The sequence below is a fragment of the Lontra canadensis genome, unplaced genomic scaffold (genome assembly GCF_010015895.1).
Source record: "Lontra canadensis isolate GAN:19392208 unplaced genomic scaffold, GSC_riverotter_1.0 scaffold3, whole genome shotgun sequence".
NCBI classification, from domain to species: Eukaryota; Metazoa; Chordata; class Mammalia; order Carnivora; family Mustelidae; genus Lontra; species Lontra canadensis.
In genome coordinates, this window is record NW_022630997.1 from 19,374,058 (window position 1) to 19,398,661 (window position 24,604).

A 24,604-nucleotide genomic window follows, 5' to 3' on the forward strand; every position below is an offset into this window, starting at 1 on the left:
TCGCGGGGGCTTGCGGGGGGCTGCAGACACTGTGGAGTGCGGGGCACACGGAAGGCTGCCGTTGCGCGGGCGCCCCGCGGAATCTCTCTCCCGGGTCCTCCAGCCCAGCAGGGGCCAGGCGGGTCCCGGTCGGAGGGGAGCACCCCGAGACAGAGCTGCTGGGAGACCGGCGCGGCGGCCCGAGGGCTATTTGCTGGGGAAGGCGGTGAAAATGGGGCCGGGGCTCTTCCCCACATTGGGCCCGCGCCATCTGGAGCTCCAGTGAGGCCTGTGTTACCACTTCGGAGCAGGATAGAAAAGGGAACAGGGAAATCACAAAATGACACCGGCATGGTTCGCTTTCCAACAGTCATTTGGAATAAAACAGTAGAACCTAATGTCCGCTGAAAAGCATTTCCACTTTTCTGGGAATATGTCATTAAGGCCGGTTATGCCGCTGATGTAGCAAGTCTCAGTTACGCTGCAAAAGATGCTGAGCTCCCACTCTCCTTTCTTGCCTCTTACTTGCTTACAGGGTTGGGTTTCCTAGTTAGTTTACAGCTTTATGCTGTTCTGCCTTTCATCATCCCAGTGTGAATAATTCTGGAGCCAGTTTAGTTCACCTGTTATTTCACAAAGGGAAGCTGGGGAACAAGGGAAAGTAAGCCCACCTCACGTAAGAGAGCAGAGTTTGCTAAGGGCTTCCAGCTTGGTTATTCTGTCTTTCCCTACAGCCCTGCAGGGAGGTAGAGCAGGGGTGTGAGACGCAGGGGTTTAAGTGCCTCGGCCATCTCAAAACTAGAACCTGGTCTCTGGTGCCTTTTGTTTTGGTTTACTTCATCATCCCAGGATGTCCCCTCCCTTCTCCTGGGACCGCTTCCCTGTGGGGCTGGATGTGCTGTGCAGCCTCCAGTCACTCCTGGCAAGCCCCTTGGGGCTGCTCAGAGCGGGTTTGCTGACCACACCAGAGGTCTGAGTGACCCGTGGTAAAATGAGGGTGCCTGGAAGGAAACAGTAGGCGGGAATTAATGGTTGTGGGTCCCTGCTACGCCCAGAGGACTGTGCTGGCCGGGTTCGTGTTCTCAGTGGTGAGAGGATGGGGGTGGATGGGATACAGGGCACCCCGCACCTCCTGGCTGTGGAGTGTATGTTCTGAGGAGACTCCCTAGGGGCCAGAGAGAGACATTTGACCTCTGAGCCCTTCACCAGCTTGTCCTCCCAGAAATGGGCAGCAGGCAGATAAGAGGCTCTGCTGGCCCTCATGACTTCTGTGTGTTATAAGCATTTGCAGGACCTGAGATGCTGCGCTTCTCTGCGTGAGCTGGTCATCGAGTCTGCTGCAGCCCTTTCAGAACCTCTGGCTGGCGGGGGTCTTCGCGGTGCTCCTTGCCAAGGTAGGTGATCCTGCCTGACCTGGGGGCAGAACAGAGGCAGACAGTACCCCCTCCAGGGCTGCTCGGGGGCAGTGGGCGGTACCCACTGGAGCAGGCAGTGGACTGCTTCACACTCCGTTGCTCTCCCCCTTCTCCGCCTGGTGTTTAGCAGTTCCATGGGAACGGGCTGCATTCTTTGTTCACTGTGGAGGAACCACCTTGAGGCCAGGGGCTCGGAGTTAGAGTTGATAAACCCACAGGAAACTGGGGAGGAATTCAGTAAGTGCCACTGAGCTGAGCGCTAGGGGATTCTGAAGAGTGTCACTGAGTCCAAGACCTCAAGATGCTATGATCCTGTTTGAAACTGGACATCCACTCATGGGGCAGTTGGAGCAGAGTTTTCTGGTCATGGTCACATCTTGGCACACATACAACGTAATCTTGTCCACGTGGCACACTAAGGGGCATGAGAAGACGAGAAGCCCCTGCCTGCCCTTTATTCGGCTACAAGCAGGTGGCTGGAGAGCTCTGGCCTCCCCTGGCTTGGTCAGGCTTCCCCAGGGTTGAGAGGATGGATGTCCTGCCGGCCCCCGGAATGAAAGGCACAGTGTGGGACACTCTGGCTCAAGAAGCTCCCCACTGATGAATAATGAAACACATTTTGTATAATCAGGCATTAATATGTGTGACACAGAACGCATGGGTGGTGGGACGGGCAGTTTTGGGGGGCCAAAGGCACTGGTGGGTGTGGCTGAGGAAGCAGCAGCTACGGGAGTGTGAGAATGAGCTGTGGACAAGGTTAGGCAGCCTGTTTCCCCCCAGAGCAGAAGGAGCTCACAAAGGAAGTTATGTCATGCTGAACCCATTCCTGGGGGCTTTGAAGCTTGTCTTCTGGAGCTGTTTTTGCCTCGAGGAGAAACACATTTCTGAACTGCTCGAAGGGAGGTGTGCTAGCCTCCCTCCATCTAGACCAGGCACCGACGGCCACGAGCCACCACACTGCCTGTCCTCCTGGGCGGTTGATCCTCCGTCCTGGTCAGGAGCGGGGTCCTTCCGTAGGTTTGGTGCAGGTAGGCCCGTATGCGTCTGATGCTCTGGTGAGAGGCGCGAGAAAACACAGAAGCAAGAGCCCCAGCCTTAGGCCTGGTATTTGATCCCAGGGGCTCTGAGCTGTGCTGAGTCCTGCTCTAGAAAGTGGGAGTAACTAAAGATTCCTACATCCTTAGGTGGTTTTGAGGGTGTGACAAAATAACAGCAGGAAGGCCCCTGCCGTGGGGCCTGGTGCCCTGTGGGGGCTCAGTGGGTATTGGCTGGGGTTCTCATCCTCTTTGTTACTCAGGCTGAGCTTCTGGATAAAGAGGCTGGGAAGTGACCTTGCCCTTGCTTCTCCCTGGCAGATGAAGTGTGTCTTGGTGGCCACAGAAGGTGCAGAGGTCCTCTTCTACTGGACAGACGAGGAGTTTGCAGACAGTCTACGGCGGAAGTTTGGGTTTGAGGGAGAGGAGGTGAGTGCCGGGCCAGCGAGGCATGGGAGGGAACAACAGCCCAGAAGTACCAGGCGGCGGGAGAACCTGCCCCTCCCCCGGGCTGTACGTGTGGTCTGGGCTCCTGCACACCCAGCTGCTCATCGTCAGCAGTTGGCCTGTTGGTCCTCTCGAGTTGGTGACCTCACCCCTACTCTACCAGGGCTCCTCGGGTTAAATGAGAGCCGGAGGAGAGGGTAGAGTTTTAATCACACAACAGAGAAATTTGGTGTTCTCATTTCCTCTCCCTAAAAAATGTAGCATAAACTTAACCCATCAGTCTTTTAAAGCCTACATTAGGGTATAATGGACTTACTGTACACCAAACGCTCTCAAAGGGCAGTTGGAGATACGTGCGTGCGCATGCGCTCACGGACACACACACACACACACACACACACACACCTGTGATTCTGTCACAATCAATAAAGTAAACATATTGTTCATCACAGAAATTTGTGACCACACCCTCCCCTCCCCCAGCCTGGGCCATCACCAGTCTGCTTTCAGTCCCAATGGAGGAGTTTGTATTCTGTAGGATTTTATGTAAATGAAGTCATGTTGTATTTACTCCAAGTGGTTTTGGGGTAGCTTCTTTCTGTCAGCATAATTTTGAGATTTACCCACGTTGTAGCGTGTGTTGGTAGTGTCGTCCTTCTGACGGTTGAGCAGGGGGTCGTCGGGTATCGACAAGCCATGGCTTATGTATCTGGGTACCTGTTGATGGTAACTGTGTCCCGCTTTTGACTTTTCCCGATAAAGCAGATGTGGACATTCATGTGCAGGTCTCTCTGTGGACTTCACCTTTCACTTTTCTTGGGTAAATACCTAGTACAGAAGGGCTAGATCATGGAGGTGCATGTGAAACTTTGTAAGAAATTGCCAGATTTTGCCAGAGGGGTCGCAGCACACCAGAGCCCCCTACTCACATATGAGAGTTCTACTTCCGTATCCTTGCTAACACTTGCTGTAGTCTTTATAATTTTAGCCATTTTAATAGGCATCTCCTGGGTCTCATTATCATAATTTTCATGGCCTGTTAGCTGATGATTTTGACATCATTTCATGTACGTATTTTCCCTCTGTGTCTTCTTGAGTTGAAGTTGGTTCACATTTTGCCCGTCTTTTTATTGGGTAGGTTATTTCTTACTATTCTTAATGAGTTTTGAGAGTGTTACGTAGTTTGGGTGCAAGTCCTTTATTCGGTGTTTTGCAAATATTTTTTTCCAGTCTGTGTGTTGTCTTCACATCCATTAACCAGTATTTTGTAAAGAGCAGACGTTTTTCATTCTGATAATCTTTGTCCAACCCAAGATCCGAGAGTTTTCTCTGTATTTTCTTCTAGAAGTTTTATATATATATATACATATATATATGTATATATATGCTTTTTTTTAAGCTTTTTTTTATATTAGGTCTCTTTTTTTTAGCTTTTATATTAGGTCTAATGATCCTCTTTGAATTTTTGTATATGATGTCAAGTATGGATTAAGGTTTATCTTCTGCATGTAGACATCCAGGGTAATCCTGAAATATTACAGCATGGAAATAGTTTTCATTTTCACTCATAATTTCTACTCTACATTTGAAAGGAGTGATTTATTTTGAAAACTTTTTCCAGATGAATATGGAGCTAAACATATTTGCAGGGAAAGCAGTAGAGAGCATCCCAGCACTTCTGCAGCAGCCCCGACAGGTGGCTTGCCTGGCCCCTTCTCGCTCTGCTGGGCATAATCACCGCTCACACAGTTCCACTTCAGCAGCTTAATCTGCCCAACATCCCCACTATTCTTGTCCCCGTCTTTAGGAATAAAGATATCAGAGATCATGACGTTTTAGTGGTTTCCTTTAAGCTAAAAAACTGGTCTATTAGGCTCTTTTATTTTTAGCAGTCAATACATACAGTATTTTTCTTTTTTGAAGAGAGAGAGAATGCAAGTCGGGAGGGGACAGAGGGAGAGGAAGATGGAGAGAATCTCAGGCAGAGCCTGACATGGGGCTCAATCTTGGGACCCTGAGATCATGATCTGAGCTGAAATCGAGAGTCAAACGCTTAACCGACTGAGCCACCCAGGTGCCCCAATGCATATAGTTTTTTTAAAGAATTTTTAAATATTTTCGTTCTTAACCTACTATTTCAATCAGGTTAGCTGAAGAAGCCAGCTGTCAATAGACCTCTGTATCCCCAGAACCTGCCGTAACATGAACAGAAAGGCACTCAGTATATCGGTGAATGAATGAATAAAACAAAAGAAGCAAGTTATCTGATCGTGTTTATCTTCCTTTTTATTAAAAACCTCTTAAGGGAACAAAATCCTAATTTTTTTTTTCACTTCCTAAGTGATTACTGTAAAGAAAAAAATGCCTTTAAAGTTTTATTTTTATGTACACAATGCTATTTTTTTCCTGATTCTATAAATAACATGAATTAATTGTAGGAAATTTGGAAATACAGAGAAATCGTTTTTAAATGACCCATAATTCTAGTACCAGAGCCATTAGCTCTTCTATATATTTCCTTTGGGTCTTTATCTTTTATATGTAGTTGGGATCGTACCACATTTACAGTTTTATTTTCTGTTTTTCCACTTTCCATTATATCAAAAGCATTATTCTTTTTTGTTAAATATTCTCAAAAGCACAAATCTTAGTGGAAGCATTATATCCCAGTGTATAAATAAATGTATCATTTATCCGACCATTTTTCCCATACTGGGCACGTATATTGATTCTCGTTGACTAAAACTGTTGCTGCAGGGAACACTTATGTTTGAATTTGATCCCACATCTCATTATTTCCTTCGGATAATTTCCTATAAATAGAAACGTTGATTCAAAAGCCATTCAGAGATAATGCACCACTTTATAATTCCAAGTAATAGTAATTCCTTTGCACTCTGCCTTCCCCAACCTTTTAAAAAAAAAATCTCACTACACCTGCAGGAAAAGCCACTCCTTTAAAAACGAGTTGCTGTACATAATCCAGATTTTTAAGCAACTTTCTCTTACCATAATCTGTTTGTGGCAGTTCAAGAAAATTGTGGCACATGAGTAATTCAACAGACGTTTGGCTCTGTGGAGGGATATTCATTCAACAATATTAATTGAGAACCTACTATGCGCCAGCCTCTTGGGGTGAAGCAGTGAACACAGCGACAGGATCCTGCTCTCGTGGAAGCTACAGAGGGAGGACAGAGAGTGAACGGGGTGCAAAGAAACACATGAGTTCAGGGAATGTTAAATGTGCCAAAGAAGTTAGACCGTGTGGGGTGAGACGTGATGGGGGCAGGGTGGCCAAGGTGGTCAGAAAAGGGGCCATCTGAGCTGGGGCCCAGGAGCCACGGCTAGCGGGACCCACCTCTACTCCTGAGCAGAGTTGGAGGAAATCCGTCCTGCAGCGCTGCCTCCTGCTCCTGTTTGTAAATGCTGCTCATTGCCCCTGGTTAGGTGCGTGTTTTTCTTTTCAACGCAAGGTCTTACTCCTCTCCTTTCTTCTTTTTGTTTTTTATAATTTTTTTTTATTTTCTTATAAACATATAATGTATTATTAGCCCCAGGGGTACAGGTCTGTGAATCGCCAGGTTTACACACTTCACAGCACTCACCATAGCGCATACCCTCCCCAGTGTCCATCACCCACCCCCCCTCTCCCTACCCTCTCCCCCTGGCCACCCTCAGTTTGTTATGAGAGATTAAGGGTCTCTTATGGTTTGTCTCCCTCCCGATCCCATCTTGTTTCATTTATTCTTCTCCTACCCCCCAACCCCCGCACGTTGCGTCTCCACTTCCTCATGTCAAACTCTTCTCCTTTCAGATTTCACAAGCTCGAAGTCGGGATTCGGCTCTCTCCATATTTCGGTCAAGTCTCCCCAGATCAGCGTGGGGAAGGGCAGCTGTTCTCCTTTCTTCCCCTTCCAGTGAGGAAGGTTTGGGGGGTGCCCATTCTGCTGGCTTTATGCCAGTTTTATCTGCAGATTTTCAGCAGCTTTGTCCAGTTTCTCTTTGGTTCTCTTTGTTTTGCTCCTGATTTTGGAGGGCAGAGAAAATGGCTGGAGGAGGAGCTTGTAAAAGTGAAGGTTGGCTTGTTATGGAAATCGGGACGGTACAGAAGCATAAAAAATTGTGGGGGGGGGTCTCTCCTACTCTCTCGGCCAGAAGGAATACCTTTAACGGTGTTACACTGACTTTTTAAATATTTTTTCAATACTTTGTTTTTTCTATGTATTTCAAAATACTGTTCTCAGCGATTTTTTTTTTTTTAAGGTAACATCAGAGTAATTTTCCATGTCCTTGAAACTTCCAGTATTTTAGGTGGCTTCACATTCTTCCTTCATTTAGCTGAGCTGTCACTTATTTAACTGTTTCCCTGGCACTGGGCATTTCCGGTTCTTGCAGTCACTTGCTGCTGTAAATTATGCTGTAGTGAGCATCTTTGTGTGTTTGCCTTTGCCCTATCCCTGATCGTTGTCCTTAGGATATGTTCCCCCAAGGTAGACCAAGTGTAACAAAAAGCACGGACTCAGGGACACGTAGGGAACTTCCTCAGAGTTGGTCAGTTCTCCATTAAATGCCCCCCGCGTTGCACTGCTGTGGAGATGGCCTGAGTCCTTAATGTTTCCTTCTGGATTCAGAGCCAGAAGGGCACAGGTACCTGGCTGATTCTTCCCAGCCTCTTCTAACTACCACCAGAGTGCCGGGGGCAGTCTCCTCTTGCCCCACTTCCCTGTCAGGATGGTGGTACCTTCTAGGCAGGTCTAAAACAAGGGACACCCTTGCTAGCGAGGCCTGGGTCTTGTCCATTCCTTTTGTCGCCAGGGTCTGGCACTCTAAGCGGTGTTACTTTCTTCCGTCTTGCAGCTTCCCGCCCTGGAGGACCAGCTCAGCACCCTCCTGGCCCCGATCATCATCTCCTCCATGACCATGCTGGAGAAGCTCTCAGATACATATACCTGCTTTTCGACGGAAAATGGCAACTATCTGTACGTCCTTCACCTGGTGAGTGTGTAGCCCTGGGGCCCATGTTCCTCTTCCCTCAGCGCCACGGGCCGTCCGAGAGCCTTTCCCTTGAATTTCAGATTCCCTTAGAAAGCAGAAACCACCCTATCAGATTCCCCGGGGATCTAGGCCTCCCCTCACTCTCCTCCGGGATCAGGCCAGGTGAGGGGTCCCCGGGGCTGGCTGACCCCAGCCCCCTCGGCCCGCAGTTCGGAGAATGCCTTTTCATTGCCATCAACGGAGACCGCACGGAGGGCGAGGGCGACCTGCGGCAGAAGCTGTGTGTGCTCAAGTACCTGTTCGAGGTGCACTTTGGGCTGGTCACCGTGGACGGCCAGCTCATCCGAAAGGAGTGAGTCCACTCTGGCTGACTTTGTGTCCTGTGTCCGTGTGTGAGGGAAACCGAGACGTGAAGTGCTTAACTCGGGCGCCTGCCTCCCGGTTCTGTGCCCGTCCCACTCCAGGGCCACGGCGCCGCCTGGACCAGCCCTTCCATGCTCCGAGGGCTCTCCCACTTGTCGCCTCGAGTGGCAGGAGCCTGCCCAGCCCTGGCGGTAACTCTGCTCCTTTGGTGGATGGTGGGCACAGGCAGCTTTCTCAGGGTCTCTCCTGCTCCGCCCCCAGGCTGCGGCCCCCTGACCTTGAGCAGCGAGTCCGGGTGTGGAAGCACTTCCAGAGCCTGCTGTGGACGTACGGGCGCCTGCGGGAGCAGGAGCAGTGCTTCGCCGTGGAGGTGACTACTGGGCACGGGAAGCCTCAGGCCCCAGGGGTGCCAGGTCAGAGGGCTGAGGAGACACACCACTGCCCCATCACGAGTGAGGTCACGACAGACCCTCAGACTCTTACCTTTAGAAGGTTGCTGTCTGTGGCCGCATGGTGGGTTAGATGCTCTGGTGGGGTTCTCTACAATAAAACAGACATTTTAACACAATTTGGGGCTCACAGTAAATTTTGGAAATTCTGAAGCTAGCTCCCTCCGTTCTGACCGCCGCCTCCTCCCCAAGAAATTATATTGAACCGAAACTAGCGTGGAAAGTAGTGAAAACTAAACAGCCCTACAGGGAAGATGGCCCGAGTGCAGATGATGGTACCACCGTCACCGGCACACTGACTTAGGCCCTCAGCAGCTGCAGAGCTGAGCCCGAGACTCCCAGGTCAAGCTCCCACGGAGGAGCTCAGGGGGTCCCTGCAGTACCGCTTCTGGCTCCCTGTGGAGACAAACACAGATTTCCTCCCTAGGGGCAGTTCTCACCCTCAGGGTACATCCGAATCATCTGGAGGGCTTGTGAGAGAAGGGTTGTGGGGCCTCACTTTTCCCATGGGGATGGGTGGTGTGGAGATTCTAGAATTTGCATTTCTGACGAGTTCACTGGTGAGCTGATGATGCTGGTCCCGGAACTGCACTTTGAAAGCTCCTGCCTTAGAGGACAGGTTCGGAGCAGCAAACAGCAGCTCACAACTGACAGATGCACCAGGACACAAGCCAGCACGAGTGAGAGGAAAACCAATCACCAATAGATTTAGACCCCTAGGAGCTTGATATACTGGGATTATTCAGTCCAGAACGTAAAATAACTCTGAAATATTTAAAGACTTTAAAGCTAGTTGAGAACCCATATAGGTATTTTAGAAATAAAAACAATTGTTAAAATAAAAACCTCAAGAGATGGGTTAAATTGTGGATGAGACATAACTAGAAAGAGAATTAGTGAACTGGAAAATAGATCTGAAGGATTCGTGTGCACGCCCTGCTCACTTACTCCTCTGAGAAATGTACAGTTCCTACTACATGCGAAGAGTGTGCCAGGCCCTGGGAACAGAGAGTAAAGACACTGTCGCTGCCCTTGAGAGGAAGTCAGCTGTACACATACGCCTGAAAATACAACCAAGCATCCTGGGTGCTGCCATATTGGTTTCCCATCCAAATCCATGGTGGTGCAGGGGATGCCATGGTCAGCTCTCTCTGAGACATCAGGAAAGTCTTGTAGGAGGTGGCCTGTGCAGTTAAGATAAAATCCACACTTCTTCCAGAACCGACCAGGCCCTGGATGACCTGCCGCTGTGGGACTCACCCCCACCTCGTCTCATGCCCTTCTGCCCTTTCTCACTGTGGCCTGGCCCCCGGGACTTCTTTCCCTTTCAGGTGCACTGGACATTTAATTCTGAGAGGTTCGGTAGTCGTTAGCTACATTTGGCTATTGAACATTTGAAGTCCAGTTTGCCCAAATTGAGTTATGTTACACATGTAGAATATACTCTGAATTTTGGTGACTTAGTATAAAAACAGAGTGTCAAACATGCCATTAGTAATGCTTCTATATTGTATGTTGAAATGATAAGATTTTAAGTATATTAGGTAAAATAAATCATTAAAATTAATTTCACCTATTTCTTTCTACTTTTTAAATGTAGCTACTAGCAAATTTTAAATTATTCCTAGGGCTTTCCTTCTATATTAATTGGACAGCACTGCTCCAGAGTCTTCCCACCTCAGGGCCTTTGCATATGCTCTTTTCTCGGCTTACAGGATTCTCCCCCTCCACTCTATCTGTTAGGATTTCTTGTTCTTTAGAGATCAGTTTAGAGGTCACTTCCTCAAGGACACTTTCCAAGGACACCCTACCCAAGTAGGTGCTGGTCAGTACCAGGTGTTTCCTACACAGCACTTACTAGAGTTGACGTTTCTCTTGTCTCTTTGCTTGCATATTGTCTGTCTCACCCCCTAGAGTCTAGTGACTGGACCATATGCCCAGGAAGGCTGACCCGAGTCACCCTATTCCCTAGTGTCTGGCACGTAGTGTGCGTTCAGCATGGACGGAGTGAGGAGACCCACCAGCCCGGGCCTGGAGCAGGGGTGGATGGTCAGTGACATGGCTTCCTTTCCCTGCCCTCTAGGCTGTGGAACGGCTGATTCACCCTCAGCTCTGTGAGCTGTGCATAGAGGCCCTGGAGCGGCATGTCATCCAGGCTGTCAACTCCAGCCCCGAGAGGGCCGGCGAGGAGGCCCTGCACGCCTTTCTGCTCGTGCACTCCAAGCTGCTGGCCTTCTACTCCAGGTGGGCCCTGGTCCCGGCAGCAGAGGCCCAGAACCCTAACTTTCCCCCAACCCCCAGCTAAAAAAGCACCACCTCCCCAGCCAAGAAGACCTTCAAGACGTGTCTCTTCCCTGAAGCCTCCTTAACTCTTTCATTCTTGGCCCTCTCAGCGCATTCCCTTCTCTGAGTTAGGTCTTCCTGGAACACTGTCTCCGAATCTGAATTCTAGAACTTCTAGAACTTCCCCATGGGCTGTAACTGGTCCCCGGTGGTTTCTCATGGGTGTTTTTTTTTTCTTTAACACAACAAGTTTTATTTCACAAATTAACGAACTGATTAATTTTATTTGTACCTTGCCTTTCTTCAAGAAGGATGAAGCCAGCTGACACGTTCATAAATTCCTTGAGAGCAGGGACTCTGCTCCAAACTCCCTTAACCTGCCTGCACCGTGCCCACTGTTACCTGCAGGGGGGCGCCAGTGTGCGCTGACAGCCGCCTGCTCTCTCTGCAGCCACAGTGCCAGCTCCCTGCGCCCGGCTGACCTTCTTGCCCTCATCCTCCTGGTCCAGGATCTTTACCCCAGCGAGAGCACAGCGGAGGATGACGACCCTCAGGTCTTGGGCCGGCTCACCGGGGAAGCTCCCAAACCCAGTCTGGAGTGTGCTGGGCAGGCCACCTTGGGAAGGCTATGTTTCTGCATCACAGTTCTGGGCCAGCGGGGGTGCTATAGGCCTTGACTCCCTGCTGTTTTCAGATGTAACAGGAATTCTACAATGATGTGTTTTAGTCAGTGAAAAGAGCAGATTTTTGGAGTCCTTGCCGTTCCCTTCTCTGTGCACTGGGACAAGGGTTGTTTGGAGGAGTAAAGGGGACAGCTTACCTAGAGCCCAGCCGTGCCTGGGGTGCTTGGTGGGTGCTAGCCACTGTCCTCGCCCGCGCTGACCCCATTGTCAGTGGCAGTTTGGTTACCACTGTGTTGGAAGTTCGGACATATCAGTGGTTCTGGAGAAAGACTAGGCCACCTGGAACTGAAACCTCGGTGGGAAGTGAGGACACCCACCCAAGGCCACATGGTGGCGGGAGGCACCAGGGTGGAAGGGCTGTGGGTGGAAGAGCTGGGATCTGACGGAGGAGGGGAGGAGCAGATCAGAGTTGCTCTAACTAGGTTTCCCTTACCCATGGCAGCCTTCTCCCCGGAAGCCCAGGAGCAGCCAGAGCATCCCCGTGCAGCAGGCCCGGAGCCCTGCCTCCACAGCCCAGGCCAGGAGGAGTTCCGCGGCAACTGTGTGTGCTGTGCACCTGCTGTGTGGAGGGGTGTGGGGCCCAGGGCCAAGCCCCTCAGGAGAGGCTCTCCCAGCCCTCAGCCCAAGATGCCCTCTTCTCCCTTCCAGGAGACCGACAGCTTCTCCCTCCCTGAGGAGTACTTCACGCCCGCTCCTTCCCCGGGAGAGCAGAGCTCAGGTGAGACATGGGGAGGAACAGGAGGGCGGCAGGCGTGGATGGGGGGAGCCCAGATACAGACACCGGGATTCCCAGAGCGCAGGGTGCTACCCTGCACCACCCCCAGCTCCAGCCTGGATGTAAGCACGGCCCCGGAAATGATTCTGTGTGACAAGCAGATTTCATTTAAAATTTCATCTCCCATAGGTGTAATTTCTGCCCCTTTTTGGTTATCAATTAATAAGTAACTAAAATTAATAATCATTTCATTTCAAGTATAATGATTTAAAATGTACATATTTAATTTCTATACCTTACTTTTTTTTCCAGAAGATGTGAGTGGGTAAACAGTAAAAAGAAACGGAAAATATTCAAAATCTTGCTAATGAATAGACAACATTGCCAAGAACAAAGATAAGCCAGAATCTGTACTGTTGCCGTCCCTCTGGGTGGGCATCACGTTTACCTCTGAAGTTCTTAGGGAGAAGGAAGGATCGTGTGGTTCCCATCACCTAACAGAGGAAGGCCAGGATTTTAGGAGAAGACACTTCTCGGGGACTGAGTTTTGAAAGGAGTTTACTGTGTGGCGTCCTTAAGCCAGTGGTTCTTAACCCTGGCTGCACGTGGGAGCCCACCAGGTGGCTTCAGCCAGATGGGTGAAGCTACAGTCTGCGGGCTGGGACCCAGGTGTGAATGCTTCTAGAAACTGGCCCTGTGAGGCCAGCGAGCATCAGAGTGGGAACCGGCCCTGTGCACAGATTCAGGTTAGCACAGTGGTTCGAAGCCCTGTTACACTGTGGGCTTACTTAGGGGTCTTTAAAAACTACTGAAACCAGGCCTGCTAGTGCCAGGGATTTGGACTTAATTGATCTGGAATGTGGCCTGGGCATCGGGATTTTCAAAAGGTCTCACGTGCAGCCACAGCTGGAAACCAGTGGGTTAGATGTTCTTAACTGTAATTCCGTGGATGGGCTTCAAGGAGCCTGGGATCCCCGAGAGCCCACACCAGCTCCTGTAGCCTTGCACATTCCTCTGGGCCCAGGGTCCATAGCTGCCCTCTGGTCTCTAAGTTCCCCGTGAGCCCAGAACACAGCAGGAGACACCGCTTTGGGGTCGTCACCAAAGTTCCTTTTTCTTGTAACTACTCGCTCTCCTCGTCCATCACAACCTTCCTGCTGGCCTCTTTCTCAGTCGTATGTTTCTATGCCTCCGAGCTGTAAATAATGCCATTTCACAGTGCCTGGAACACCACTTACAAATGGCTTGAGTCGGACTCGTTCATTTGTAAATCGGGTGTTCAAAACATGGAAATGGGCTTCCCTAGAGAAACATGATTACAAATGATAGCTACCTGCAATGAAATATAAGGGAGCACTGTATTATTACAAACAGGTAATATTTCAAATCCGTAGTGGGCTCAGTAGGTTTTCTGGGAAAGGGAGGCCGCTGCGTTCCCTGCGCTTAGTGGGTACTCAGTAGAAGTTTGCTGATTGAGTAAGTGTGCTACCTCCTAGGGAAGAGGCACTGTGGTAGACAGGAAGAAACGGAAGGAGTGAGAGGGTATTCAGGGGGGCCAAGAAGGGCCATGCCCCACCTCGCCCCTGCCAGGTACATCGGGTACATTGTCAGGAGCCCACACCCAGCAGCTGGCCTTGGGGGGAGCGTCTCTTCCACAGGCTGCTCGGGGACTGCAGAGCACACCCCACACTTCCAGCCTGGGGTCCGATGAGCAGGGCAGGGCGGCTCCAGCCCCTGCTACGTGCCATCGCCCCCGCCACGTTCTCTGCCGCACCCTCCCCTTCTGACCCGCTGCTGGGCCATTGTTCAGGGGTTTACGGTATTTATGTTCTCTTATGTCCCGTGTGTCCTGTAGGTAGCACTGTCTGGCTGGATGAGGGCACCCCACCCATGGATGCTCCCCAGGTCCAGGTGAGCTGCTTCTGGGGAAGGGAGGGTCCATAGGCACCGGCTGATTTGAGATGCTGCGGTGGGCCCTGGGGACTCCAAGGTGTCTCCTCCCTGTAACTCCACACAGGGCCAACCCTCCTGCTGCCACCTCGGGGCTGGTCAGCGCGGGGACAGAGCTCGTCCCAGAGGCCGGGGCCAAGGGGGCAGGTGGTGGGCGAAGGGTGACCTCAACTCCGGAGGACTCCCACCCTCCTCACTGTTGTTGGGACTGAAAGTCCAGCTTAATTGGTGATGACTTTTTCAATTAGAAAGTAAGTATATTCATTGTAGAAAAATTGGGAAATACGAAAGTATGAAAAGCAATGAAAATAACTCAGTCTTAATCCTTTGTCCAGATATTAATTACTATTAATATTTTGAGATGTTTCCTCCTGTCTTCCCTCTGACTTTATGTTCACATATGGATGTATACACGTGTATATGTATATTTGCATACTACATGTTTTTTTTTTTCTTTTACCAAATTTGAATCCTAATGTCCTTGATTACATTGTTTTCCTTAAGCGTTTTTCCGTTTACTCTGTGCTGGTCTTTAAGGATTAAGAGTCCATCACGTGCCTCTATTAATTATTTTAGCGGATTCCCAAACAACTAGTACATCGTTGCTAGGTTTGGGGCTGTTCTAGAACAGTAAGACTGCAGTGCCAAGGTCTCGTGACATCTCGGGTGATTTCCTCAGTTCTCTACTTTTTCCCACTAAAGCCTTTCTTACTTATTTAGTAAGGCTGGATTCTTGCTCATTTAGTCCTCCCACTCCTCGGTTTCCACCATGAGACCAGCAGTCTGGATGCTCTGAGGATGGGTAGAATTTCGGCGTTCTTGACAGGCCTTCGCCCCAGGGAAGGCCTGGGAGGGACCGTTCCTGCCTTTTAGTCTCTTTGCTACCTCCCACCCCAAGTCCTATTCCCCACAGCCCCTGCTTGCCATCCAGTCCTGACTCTGGGTTGAATGGCTCCAAGGACACAGGGAGACCAGCAGGAGCGGTCCTGGAGCTGCTGGGGCTGTGGTAACAGAGCACAGGGGTTGAAGAACTGGGTTGCTTGGAGCGAAAGTGTCTATCCCCGTGGCTCACAGGGAAGACAGCGAATGGGCGACCCTGGTCGGTGCATGAGGCAGAGGCTGAGTGGCTCCCCCGCTGGAGCCCTCCCGCAGACAGCTCTTCTTCTCCACAGATAGCTGAAGACACCCTCCAGGTGCTGGTCCCACCCTCCCCAGTCGCTTCCGGCCCCAGAAGGATCTTCCTGGATGCCAGCATCAAGGAGAGCCACTGCCCCATGGTGCCCCACACTGCATACTGTCTGCCCCTGTGGCCAGGCATCAACATGGTGCTCCTGACCAAGGTGGGAGCGACCCCCCACTCCCTCAGCGGTGCCCCCACCGGGACACCTCCCCGCAGGCTTCCGCTGTTCATCCCGCTCTGCGCTGCTTCCCGTAGGGCCCCAGCACCCCCCTGGCTCTTGTCCTGTACCAGCTGCTGGACGGGTTTTCCCTGCTGGAGAAGAAGCTCAAGGAGGGGCAAGAGGCCGGGCGCACCCTGCGGTCCCACCCCCTCATGGGGGACCTGCGTCAGAGGATGGACAAGTTCGTCAAGAATCGCGGGGGGCAAGAGATTCAGGTGAGACCTGGGTCCCAGCTATGGTGGCCTCTGGGAGAGGAGGCAGGGCTGGGGCGGCAGGGTCTGTTCTGCTCACACTGGGGAAGGGAGCCCCATTGTGGGCCCGTGATCCTTGTTTTCCCCATCATGAACGGATAACAGAAATGTGACGGTATTTTCAGAGCATTTTGATGTGAGTTTGGTAGAACACGAGTTCAATTTCCTATGTTTTATGTGAGGAAACCAGAGCTGAGATTACTGGCAGGCAGATGGCAGGACCAGAGCCTGACTCTAGGCCGCCGTGAAGGCCAGCGGCCTGCCCCCGGCATCCCTCCTGGTGTGGCAGCTCGCGCCGAGGTGCGGGATGCCCGCCCCCACCTCAGGTGGGAGACGAGACCGGGAGAGGCCTAGACGGTAGAAACGCCATCTCTGCCGGGAGCCTAGCAGGAGTTCAGGAGGGGTAGGTCACTGGGAAGCAGCTGGCGGTGCTTGGGTCCGAGGACCTGAAATTCACTGTGGCTGCTGTACATGGGCATCTGAAAATGAGAAGAAGGGCTGGAGGAGACGGAGGGAGTGAGTGAAGCTCAGACCCAGATGGACCCAGACTGTGCAGTGAGCGTGGGGGTGGGGCGCACGGTCCCCCTTTACAGCTCTCGCCGGGCCCCACCTTCACACGCCAGTGCCTGCCCCACGTCCGCTTCTGTTCGGGGCGCTCGCCTGTCCCTCCGACAGCTTTAGTTCACGCGTCTGTGCCACTAGGCAGTGAGTCCCTGCTTGCCGCACAGAAACTGCTCTTTAAAGAAATGCGCACTGGTGTGTATGGTGGGGTGTATGGTGGGGCGCAGAGAGCTGGGGGACCTGCCGGAAAGCTGGCTCGGACTGCGTGAGGGCAGCTGAGCCTAAATACTGAAGCAGATGAGAGGTGTGGGTCCTTCCCAGAGCCCGACATCACAGGCTTCCCCCCGAGACCTCACTGTGGGGCCGTCAGCGCGAAGCCAACCTGTCCCGTGTCCTGCAGAGCACCTGGCTGGAGTTTAAGAGCAAGGCTTTCTCCAAGAGCGAACCCGGATCGTCCCTGGAGTGAGTGGTGGGCTCTGAGGATGGGTGGGGGGGAGTCATTTGGACAGAGGGGCAGGTTCCTCCAGGCCAAGAGGGAAAGGATGCTCAGGAAGGCGCTGAGCAGGGCCAGGGGCTTCCCAGAGAGCAGAGTCCCACCTGCAGATGCTGGAGAGGGGCTGGGAGGCAGGGGGGCTGCAGGTGGAGGAGGGGGCCTTGAGGACTTAACGTGGGGTCGGGGCTTAGGTTCCCACCCAGCCTCAGCCCTGAAGGGTGCACTTTCCCTCATTTCCCTGTAAAATAAACTGTGGCGGGGGCGGAGGGGGGGGTGGCAAGATTCCAGGAGCTTCTACCCAAGTAGGCATACCATGGTAGGGGAAAAGCGGGAAGCTTCCTCCTGAATCTCTGAGGGCAAGGTGTACTTCAGCAGCTGTGTCTGTCACCGGTCAGGTGACCCTGACCCAGAGGATGAAGTCCGGTGGGTTGTAGGGGTGTGTCTTCAGCACACTTGCAGACAGCCCCCCTCCAGGGCCCTTCCCGCTGTCATGCTCTCTTCTCCCGGCACCAGGCTGCTCCAGGCCTGCGGCAAGGTGAAGCGACAGCTTTGTGCCATCTACCGTCTCAGCTTCCTGAGCACGGCTCCAGGCCGGGGGGGCCCCCATCTGCCCCAGCAGCTACAGGACCAGGTCCAGACCATCATGCAGTAAGTAAGGGCGCCCCCTCCCCTCTGTAGCTGGACCAGGAGCCACACCACACCCACCTCCCTGCTTCCCTGACAGAGAGAAGCTGATGGACTGGAAGGACTTCTTGTTGGTGAAGAGTAGGAGGAACGTCACCATGGTGTCATATCCTCCTGCCTGAGCCCCTGGCGTCCGTCTGTCCCCTGCACCTACCCACTCTGTCGGAGTGAGGGCTTTCAGGAAGGAACAGATATGTTCCACCAGCTCAGCATCTTTTCTCTGAAGAATAGGAGATACTGTCATGGGTGTCTTGTCTGTAGGAATGCTCCAGGACTGAAAGTTCCCAAATCCCTGCTGTCCCACAGGGACTTCCTAAAGGCTTTGGGGATTGTTTATGTTGACACTGTCTGGCCAGCAAAGTGGTAACAGGTATTCCAGGAGGGGCAGGGGTCCTGGGGTCAGGAGAGGCAGGGTTCCTGGGGTCAGGTGGGTTAGAGAGGCCATGTCCTCCTTAGGAGTCACAGAACACAGTGGGATGTGAAGGCTCTGAGAAGGCCTGCACCAAAAATGTTTATCCGTTTAAACACCACTGTCCAAGACCTGTCTGACCATTTACTGTGGAATACTAGTTCTATCGAATACTGATTTTCCCTGCAGCTTTATATAAAACAGCTTTTTCTGTGTTGAGATCTCAGTATGCAGGTGAAAGGGTAATAGAGGCCCTCTTTAGCCGCCACCCTGCCATGTTGGCTGTTCCCTCTCAAGTGGGAACCTTCCAGCTTCACGAGGTGAAGTGTGGAGAGATGAGCAAAACCACGCCTAGTGGTGTGGGCTAGGCAGTCAGCTAGGCTCATTTATCTGAGGGGTAGCTCTGCTGTCCCACCAGCCTCACCGTGTATGTGATGTAAACTCATCCCTCATGAAAATGATAAAATAGGAACACTCACTATGCCTGTTGGGTCTAGAAACCCCCAGGTTAGATGTGCTAGTGTCAAGGGATCCATTGTACTTGCTTCATAGAATTTCACAGTGTTGGGGGTTCAGAGGTAAAGAGGTCTGGGAAAACAGGGACCCTAGGGGGTTGGCTGGCATGGCAGCTGTGGGGACAGGTGGGCACAGCAGGCCTGGCCTCCGGACTCCACTGCTTAGCCTTGCCGGAAGCCTAGGTGGAGGACAGAGTTACCCCCGCCTTGGTACCTGGCTTTCACCTTAACCCCGACCTTCACCTACCTAGAAGACTTCCCAGGCTTGGTACATTTCATCTACGTGGATCGCACGACTGGCCAGATGGTGGCCCCTTCCCTCAGCAGCAGTAAAAGGATTTCATCGGAGCTGGGCAGGGGGCCGTTGGCCACGTTCATCAGAACCAAGGTAACCACTGCCTGGCCCGGGTAACTCTTCACCCCTGTCAGACAAGATGTGCTGGCCTGACCCCTATCCAGAAAAGACTGATGCCCCACCCCCCCAGGGGCTCCCCTGAGGCCTTGGGCCCACCCCACCTTAACCCTTACTGTACTCTTCTGTCGGTGTCTGCCCCCAGCTGGTCTGCAGGCTCCCACCCTTGGCACCCAGGGCCACATGGGCCTCAGTCGGTGTGGGGGGCACCTTCCTGGGTGTCTTCTAATGGGCCCGAAGGAGCATGTCTGGGCAGTGAAGTCAACTGGGGCAGCGGCCAGGCCCTGACATTGTGCTTGGCATAAATAAATCCCAATAAGTATTTGTTGAGTGAATTCAAATGGAAAGAAGAAACGCAAGGTCGTTCAGTTTGGATACAGGATTTAACACTAGGTGGTTCGCACTAAAGAAGCATTCTCTGGGGGTTTTTGTATTCTCTTTAACAGACTCTTTCGTGGCAAACTAGTGTATTTCTATGTAGTAGGTAGCATGGTATAAACATAAATTAGGTAGGTTCATCTCGATAAAGCATATGCTAATAGGTAAAGTCAGGAGGAAGACAGAAGGCGGGTTGGGCTCTGCCTTTCCCTGGCCGTGTGGCCCGGGGCATTACGTGGTCTGAGTGTCCGTGTGCTCATCTGTGAAGGAGGCTACTGACACTGTTGACGTCCACGCGTGGCAATGATTACAGATGCGTGAGATGCTGCGGATTAAATACTCAGCTTGGTACGTGGCACAGAAGAGACAGAACTCAGGAAACAGTTGCTGGTACCAGCCTCCCAGCCATCTGTCGGGAGATCCTTGCGGTTCTCTGGCTGCGTTTCTTTGCGTTGTTTTTCTGTGCAGTTTTTTGCCATCAGTCATAGTCATGGATCATTCCGTAGGTGCAACTGTGTTTACCCACGTTTTCGCTTTCTATCTGATGCATTTCCTCATGTCATTAATTCTTTATCAACGTGATTTTTAACAAGTCCACAATAGTCCATCATGTGGCTGTAACATAATTTCCTTAGCCATTTCCCCAATGTTGGACAGTTAGAGTGTTTCCAGGCTCTCGCAGTCATAAATAATTCTGCAGCACATACTTTCGTGCATCCATCTTTGTCCTCATCTGATTATTTTCTCAATATGGATTCCCAGAAATGGAATTACTAAGTCAAATGGGAGGAATGTTTCCAAGGTTATTGATACACATTGTCAGATTGCTTTCCTGAAAATACAGCAAATCCGCAAACGTGTTTGCAGATGTCATTAGACATGACGCTGTGGTCAGGTTGGCTGTGAATCATGCATGCCTTCCACAAAGCTCTTTGGTGCAAGAGCTCATCAGACCTTTTCCAGCCCGGGAAATGGAGGAGTCAGGCTGTCCCTGCTGTCCTCCCTTGGGCAGGTCGAAGGTAGCACTGGGAAGTCCTTGATTAGGCAAGAGAATGTCACCCGGGGGATCCACCGCACATGGTCCCTCGGTCACTGTGTTTCTGTCGGACCTCTTGGTGAGCCCTGGCTGGGACTTTACCCTGGAGCAGAGGACATGCCTGGCTGAGGCTCCTCTGTGTTCACATGCCCCGCAGCACCTTCCTGGTGTAGAAGCTATGCCAGATGCCTGGCCCTGGAGGGGACCAGGTGGGCAGGTGGCCCTGGACAGCAGGAAGGGTTTCCAGGTGGCCACACCCTCATCTCCTGTTAACTAACCACATGCTTGGCTGTTTTCTGGGCTGAATGATCAGTTTACTAATTTGTGGCTTCTGTGCATGGTAAAGGTAAGTGAAGTATTTTTATGTATATTTTATTGTCGTAGTAAGTGGCGGGGGGCAGGTAGTCCACCTACCCACCCGATAATGATTTGTTTCTGAGCTCACACTCTGATCTAGGCCATGCCTCTGCACTAAGGAAACAGGCGAGCCAGAGCAGCGCTGGCCTTCCAGAAGCTCCTCCTCCAAGTGCTTTTCTTCCCGCTGCAGGAGCCTGAGCCCCGGGCCTGCTGTGAGGAGAGAGCCAACCCCGCAGGCCCTGGGAGGCTGTCGGGGCTGCCACGAGCACGTTGTCCCCCTGTCCCCCAGGTCTGGGCTCTGATCCGGCTGGCACGCAGATACCTGCAGAAAGGCTATACCACGCTGCTCTTCCGGGAGGGCGACTTCTGCTTCTCCTACTTCCTGTGGTTCGAGAACGAGATGGTGGGTGCAGCCAGGTCCCGGGACAGGACCGTCCCGAAATGCTTTCCTCTCTGCTCACTCTGGGATCCCTTTCTTCTGCACTGTGTTCAGTCTCTCTTCATCTCTTCTCGTCCCTAGTGGAGCTGACAGGGAGCCTCAGCCGTTGGGACCCAGACCTCAGAGGTCCCGTGTTCAGGGGCGCTGTGTGACCCTCCAGCAGCTGTCTGAACGACTCATGCTGTCACTCAAGGCAGCGTCCAGGTCGCACATGAACACATGGATGCGTGCCCGGTGAGAATGGCTCCTCACGCATGCTTCTGTGTGGCCGGCCGCCCTTACAGAGCATGGCACGCTGTCGCTCCCGCTGGAAAGGCCTGAGGTTCAGATAAACCGAGGTTCAGAGCAGTTAAGCAACCTGCCCAAGGTGAAGAGGACAGTCCGGCCTCCTGGCCCAATACTTCCCTCTCTAGCCCTCACAGTTACCCCAGTGTAAGCACAGGACTATTTCTCTCTCTCTCTTCTCTTTCTTTCCTGTTTCTCTTTGGTATCCCCTCCCTTGTCACTCAGAGTCAGTGTTCCAGCTCTCTCCATTCCTTCTGCCCCTCACACCCCCTCCACCCCCACTGGACCCTGCCCTCTCCCACTCCTGGCACCGGCCCTTCTTCACTCTGCCACAAGAGTGACAGCCAGCACCTTTGAGAGTGCAGGCTCCTTCCTGGGTCTCTCACAACCTCCCGTCTCCCCAGCCCGTGCTATGGTTGGGGTAGGTGTTATTAGCCCCATTTTACAGAGAGAGTCACTGATGCGTGGAGATCAAACTCCATGGCCAGGGCCACCAAGGTCATAAATGAAACAGCCGGAACCCAAGCTCAGCTCTCCTGGCCAGCAGGCTCCCATCTGTGCTCCAAGCCTGGGATGTGTGTACAACCTTTACCTTAGCTTCTGTGTGTGTGGCTGGCCCGACGGAGGGACAGACTGAAGTAGGGCTGTGGGGGGCAGAGCCAGCTGTGGAGGCTGCCCGCACCTGTGCCATCCTGGGCAGCCACCAGGCACTCTGAGCACACCTCCTCGCCTGCAGGACAGGCCCCACGGTGCCCACGTGAGCATGGAGACGATCCCATGATCGTGCCCAACACACAGTGGCTGCCCAGTGCATCTTAATTCCCTTCTCCTCCTTATTCTGTTTTTAAGATTATATTTATTTGTTTGAGAGAGAGCAGAGTGAGAGCAGAGCAAGAGAGCATAAATGGGGGTGGGGGTGCAGAGGGAGAAGCAGAGTCCCCACTGAGCAGGGAGCCCGATGTGGGGCTTAATTCCAGGACCCTGGGATCATGACCTGAGCCGAAGACAGATGCTTAATGACTGAGCCCCCCAGGTGCCCCCTTCTCCTCATCCTGCCCTGGAGACTGTGGTCACTTTCACAGCACAGACTTGGGCCTTTTGACAATGCCCAGCCCTTCAAAACCCTGCAAGGCCACCTCCCAGGATCACGCTCCCAGCAGCTGTCCCAAGCTCGTGCGGGTCCCTGACTCAGGTCCGCGCACTGAGGGGAGTGAGAGCCTCCCCACGTGCACCGGCCAGGCACTCAGAACTTGACATATGTCATCTCCAGTATCCGCTGGGAGGTTACTCTTAGTCCCACTTCACAGTTGAGATGTGAAAACGAGGTAGGAAGAGGCCCAAGCAGCAAGCAGCCACCACGCGGGTTGAGCCAGGCCTTGAACTTCGTGTCCGACTCAGGCTCGTGATCTCTGCAGCACACCACCACCACCCCGTGTAAGAGCTTCCTCCTCTCCCGCAGGGGTACAAACTGCAGCTGATAGAGGTGCCCGTCCTCTCGGATGACTCCGCGTCCTTCGGCGTGCTGGGAGGAGACTACTACAGGTGACCGCGGTTCACAAGGCTGCAGGGAACAGAAGGCACCCCGACGAGTGCCCCTCCCCCACTGAGGAGCAGCTCATCCTTCAGGAAAGCCCCCCAGAAAGCCCTCGGTGGGAGCTCTTTGCTGCCCAGCCCGTGTTCAGCGAGAGTGTGGGTGGGCACACACCCGGTTTCTACCCGTCTCTGGCCACTCGCATCCCGCCGGCGTCTGTGCTGGGCCCTCGGCCTTCCCCACTGGCTCTGTGGCTTCCCGTGGCTTGGACATGGCTGTCGGCAGACCCTGCGCAGGACTGGGAACCCAGAGGGGTGGAGTATGCGGCCCCGGGGCCATGCCTCGTGCAGTTGGGTGGGAAGGCTTCGCTGGCCAGGTGCTGGGGCCTCGCCAGGTGGCAGTGCCCATGCTGGGCCAGAGGGTACAGGGACGCCTGTGTCCAGGAAGGCTGCTGTGGCCTCGTTCCTGAGTCCTGTCCCCCCTTTCTCCAGGAAGCTCCTGCGCTACTATAGCAAGGGACACCCCGCTGAGGCCGTCAAGTGCCACGAGCTGCTGGCCCTCCACCTGTCGGTCATCCCCACGGATGTGCTGGTACAGCAGGCCGGCGAGCTGGCCCGGCGCCTGTGGGAGACCTCCCGCCTCCCTGTGCTCTAGGCCGGCGCAGCCAGGGTATGCAACCCTGGTCCCCATGCAGAACAGCCACCAGGGGTGGAACAGCCCCCTGGGTCTCTTAAAGAAACCACCTAAACTAGGCTCCCTTCCAGGTACCAAACCCCCAAATTCTCTTTGGAGGAGGAGGGAGGTGGGAAGGGTCCCTTGTTCTCCTTAAAACAACAGTGGCTGTGAGGGTAGACCTGGGGCACCCGCTTTCAGAGCTGCCTCTCCCTTTATCCCCAGGAGACAGGGAGTCCCCAGTGCCTGCAGGTGTCCGAAGATCCCTCCTTTAGGCTCCTTGGAGTGGAGAAAGAGCTTCCTCAGGAAGCTGGTTCCCTCCCCAAATGCAGGGTGCTGCCTTGGCTGGATGTTCCCGCTGGGCCCCTTCCTCTCTGTAGCTCAGGGCGGGTCTCCCACACCTGCACCCCATTCCCCGCCTTCGGAGGGCTGGCACCGACCTCTCAGCATGGCTGGGAGGACGGCCCAGCCCGCCATGTGAGCTCAATAAACGCCCACTGTGGTCGTTGCTGTTCCAGCCGAACATGCCTGTTCTCCTGGGCTCTTCCTGGTGCGCAGAAGTCCTGGCCCCTTCACACCCCACTCCATCCGACCTCCTGCCTCAGCCCCACCTCAGAGAGTCGTGTCCCTCGTGTCACTTGGTCCTCTGCATCCCAGGCAGAGGTTTATAAAAACTCCCCAGCCAATCCCTGTGTGCCCTGGGTTGAGAACCGCTGCCTGAGGGGGACGGTCCCTCTCCTGTCACCTGGAAGCTCCCACCCCAGGACAGGAGAGCACCTGAGCCCTGGGACTTGGGCACATCACCGCGGGGAGGAGAGAAGAGCCATGCCAGGGGGAGGCCCCTGGGCAGTGTTCCTGACTGCTGACC

At 53.0% G+C, this 24,604-nt stretch overlaps 1 protein-coding gene across 6 annotated transcripts; it reads left to right on the forward strand.

Annotated features, from left to right (window-relative positions):
- Positions 1 to 754: 754 nt before the first annotated feature.
- Positions 755 to 24,082, forward strand: HPS1 (HPS1 biogenesis of lysosomal organelles complex 3 subunit 1). Of its 6 annotated transcripts, XM_032882655.1 has the most exons (19): positions 758 to 1,373; positions 2,750 to 2,857; positions 7,733 to 7,870; positions 8,080 to 8,222; positions 8,495 to 8,603; positions 10,766 to 10,926; positions 11,417 to 11,519; positions 12,091 to 12,189; positions 12,297 to 12,366; positions 14,219 to 14,274; positions 15,486 to 15,653; positions 15,749 to 15,928; positions 16,926 to 16,987; positions 17,532 to 17,666; positions 17,743 to 17,808; positions 18,870 to 19,014; positions 21,099 to 21,212; positions 22,993 to 23,075; positions 23,556 to 24,082. In XM_032882655.1, the coding sequence occupies exons 2-19, from the start codon at positions 2,750 to 2,752 to the stop codon at positions 23,716 to 23,718; spliced, it is 2,103 nt and encodes a 700-aa protein (XP_032738546.1). In that variant the 5' UTR covers positions 758 to 1,373; the 3' UTR covers positions 23,719 to 24,082. The 6 variants fall into 6 exon arrangements, 5 of the variants coding, with proteins under 5 accessions (XP_032738546.1, XP_032738549.1, XP_032738552.1 ...); XM_032882658.1 differs by lacking the exons at positions 758 to 1,373; positions 2,750 to 2,857 and adding an exon at positions 7,428 to 7,522; XM_032882661.1 differs by lacking the exons at positions 758 to 1,373; positions 2,750 to 2,857 and adding an exon at positions 7,541 to 7,623.
- The last annotated feature ends 522 nt before the right edge of the window (positions 24,083 to 24,604 follow it).

What these genes read in the sequence shown, in the direction of transcription:
- HPS1 (XM_032882655.1), top strand. Translation starts at nt 2,750, where the DNA reads ATGAAGTGTGTCTTGGTGGCCACAGAAGGTGCAGAGGTCCTCTTCTAC. An exon ending in CCCGGGAGAGCAGAGCTCAG is followed by an intron (nt 12,367 to 14,218) that starts GTGAGACATGGG and finishes TGTGTCCTGTAG; the next exon opens with GTAGCACTGTCTGGCTGGAT. An exon ending in TGGATGCTCCCCAGGTCCAG is followed by an intron (nt 14,275 to 15,485) that starts GTGAGCTGCTTC and finishes TCTTCTCCACAG; the next exon opens with ATAGCTGAAGACACCCTCCA.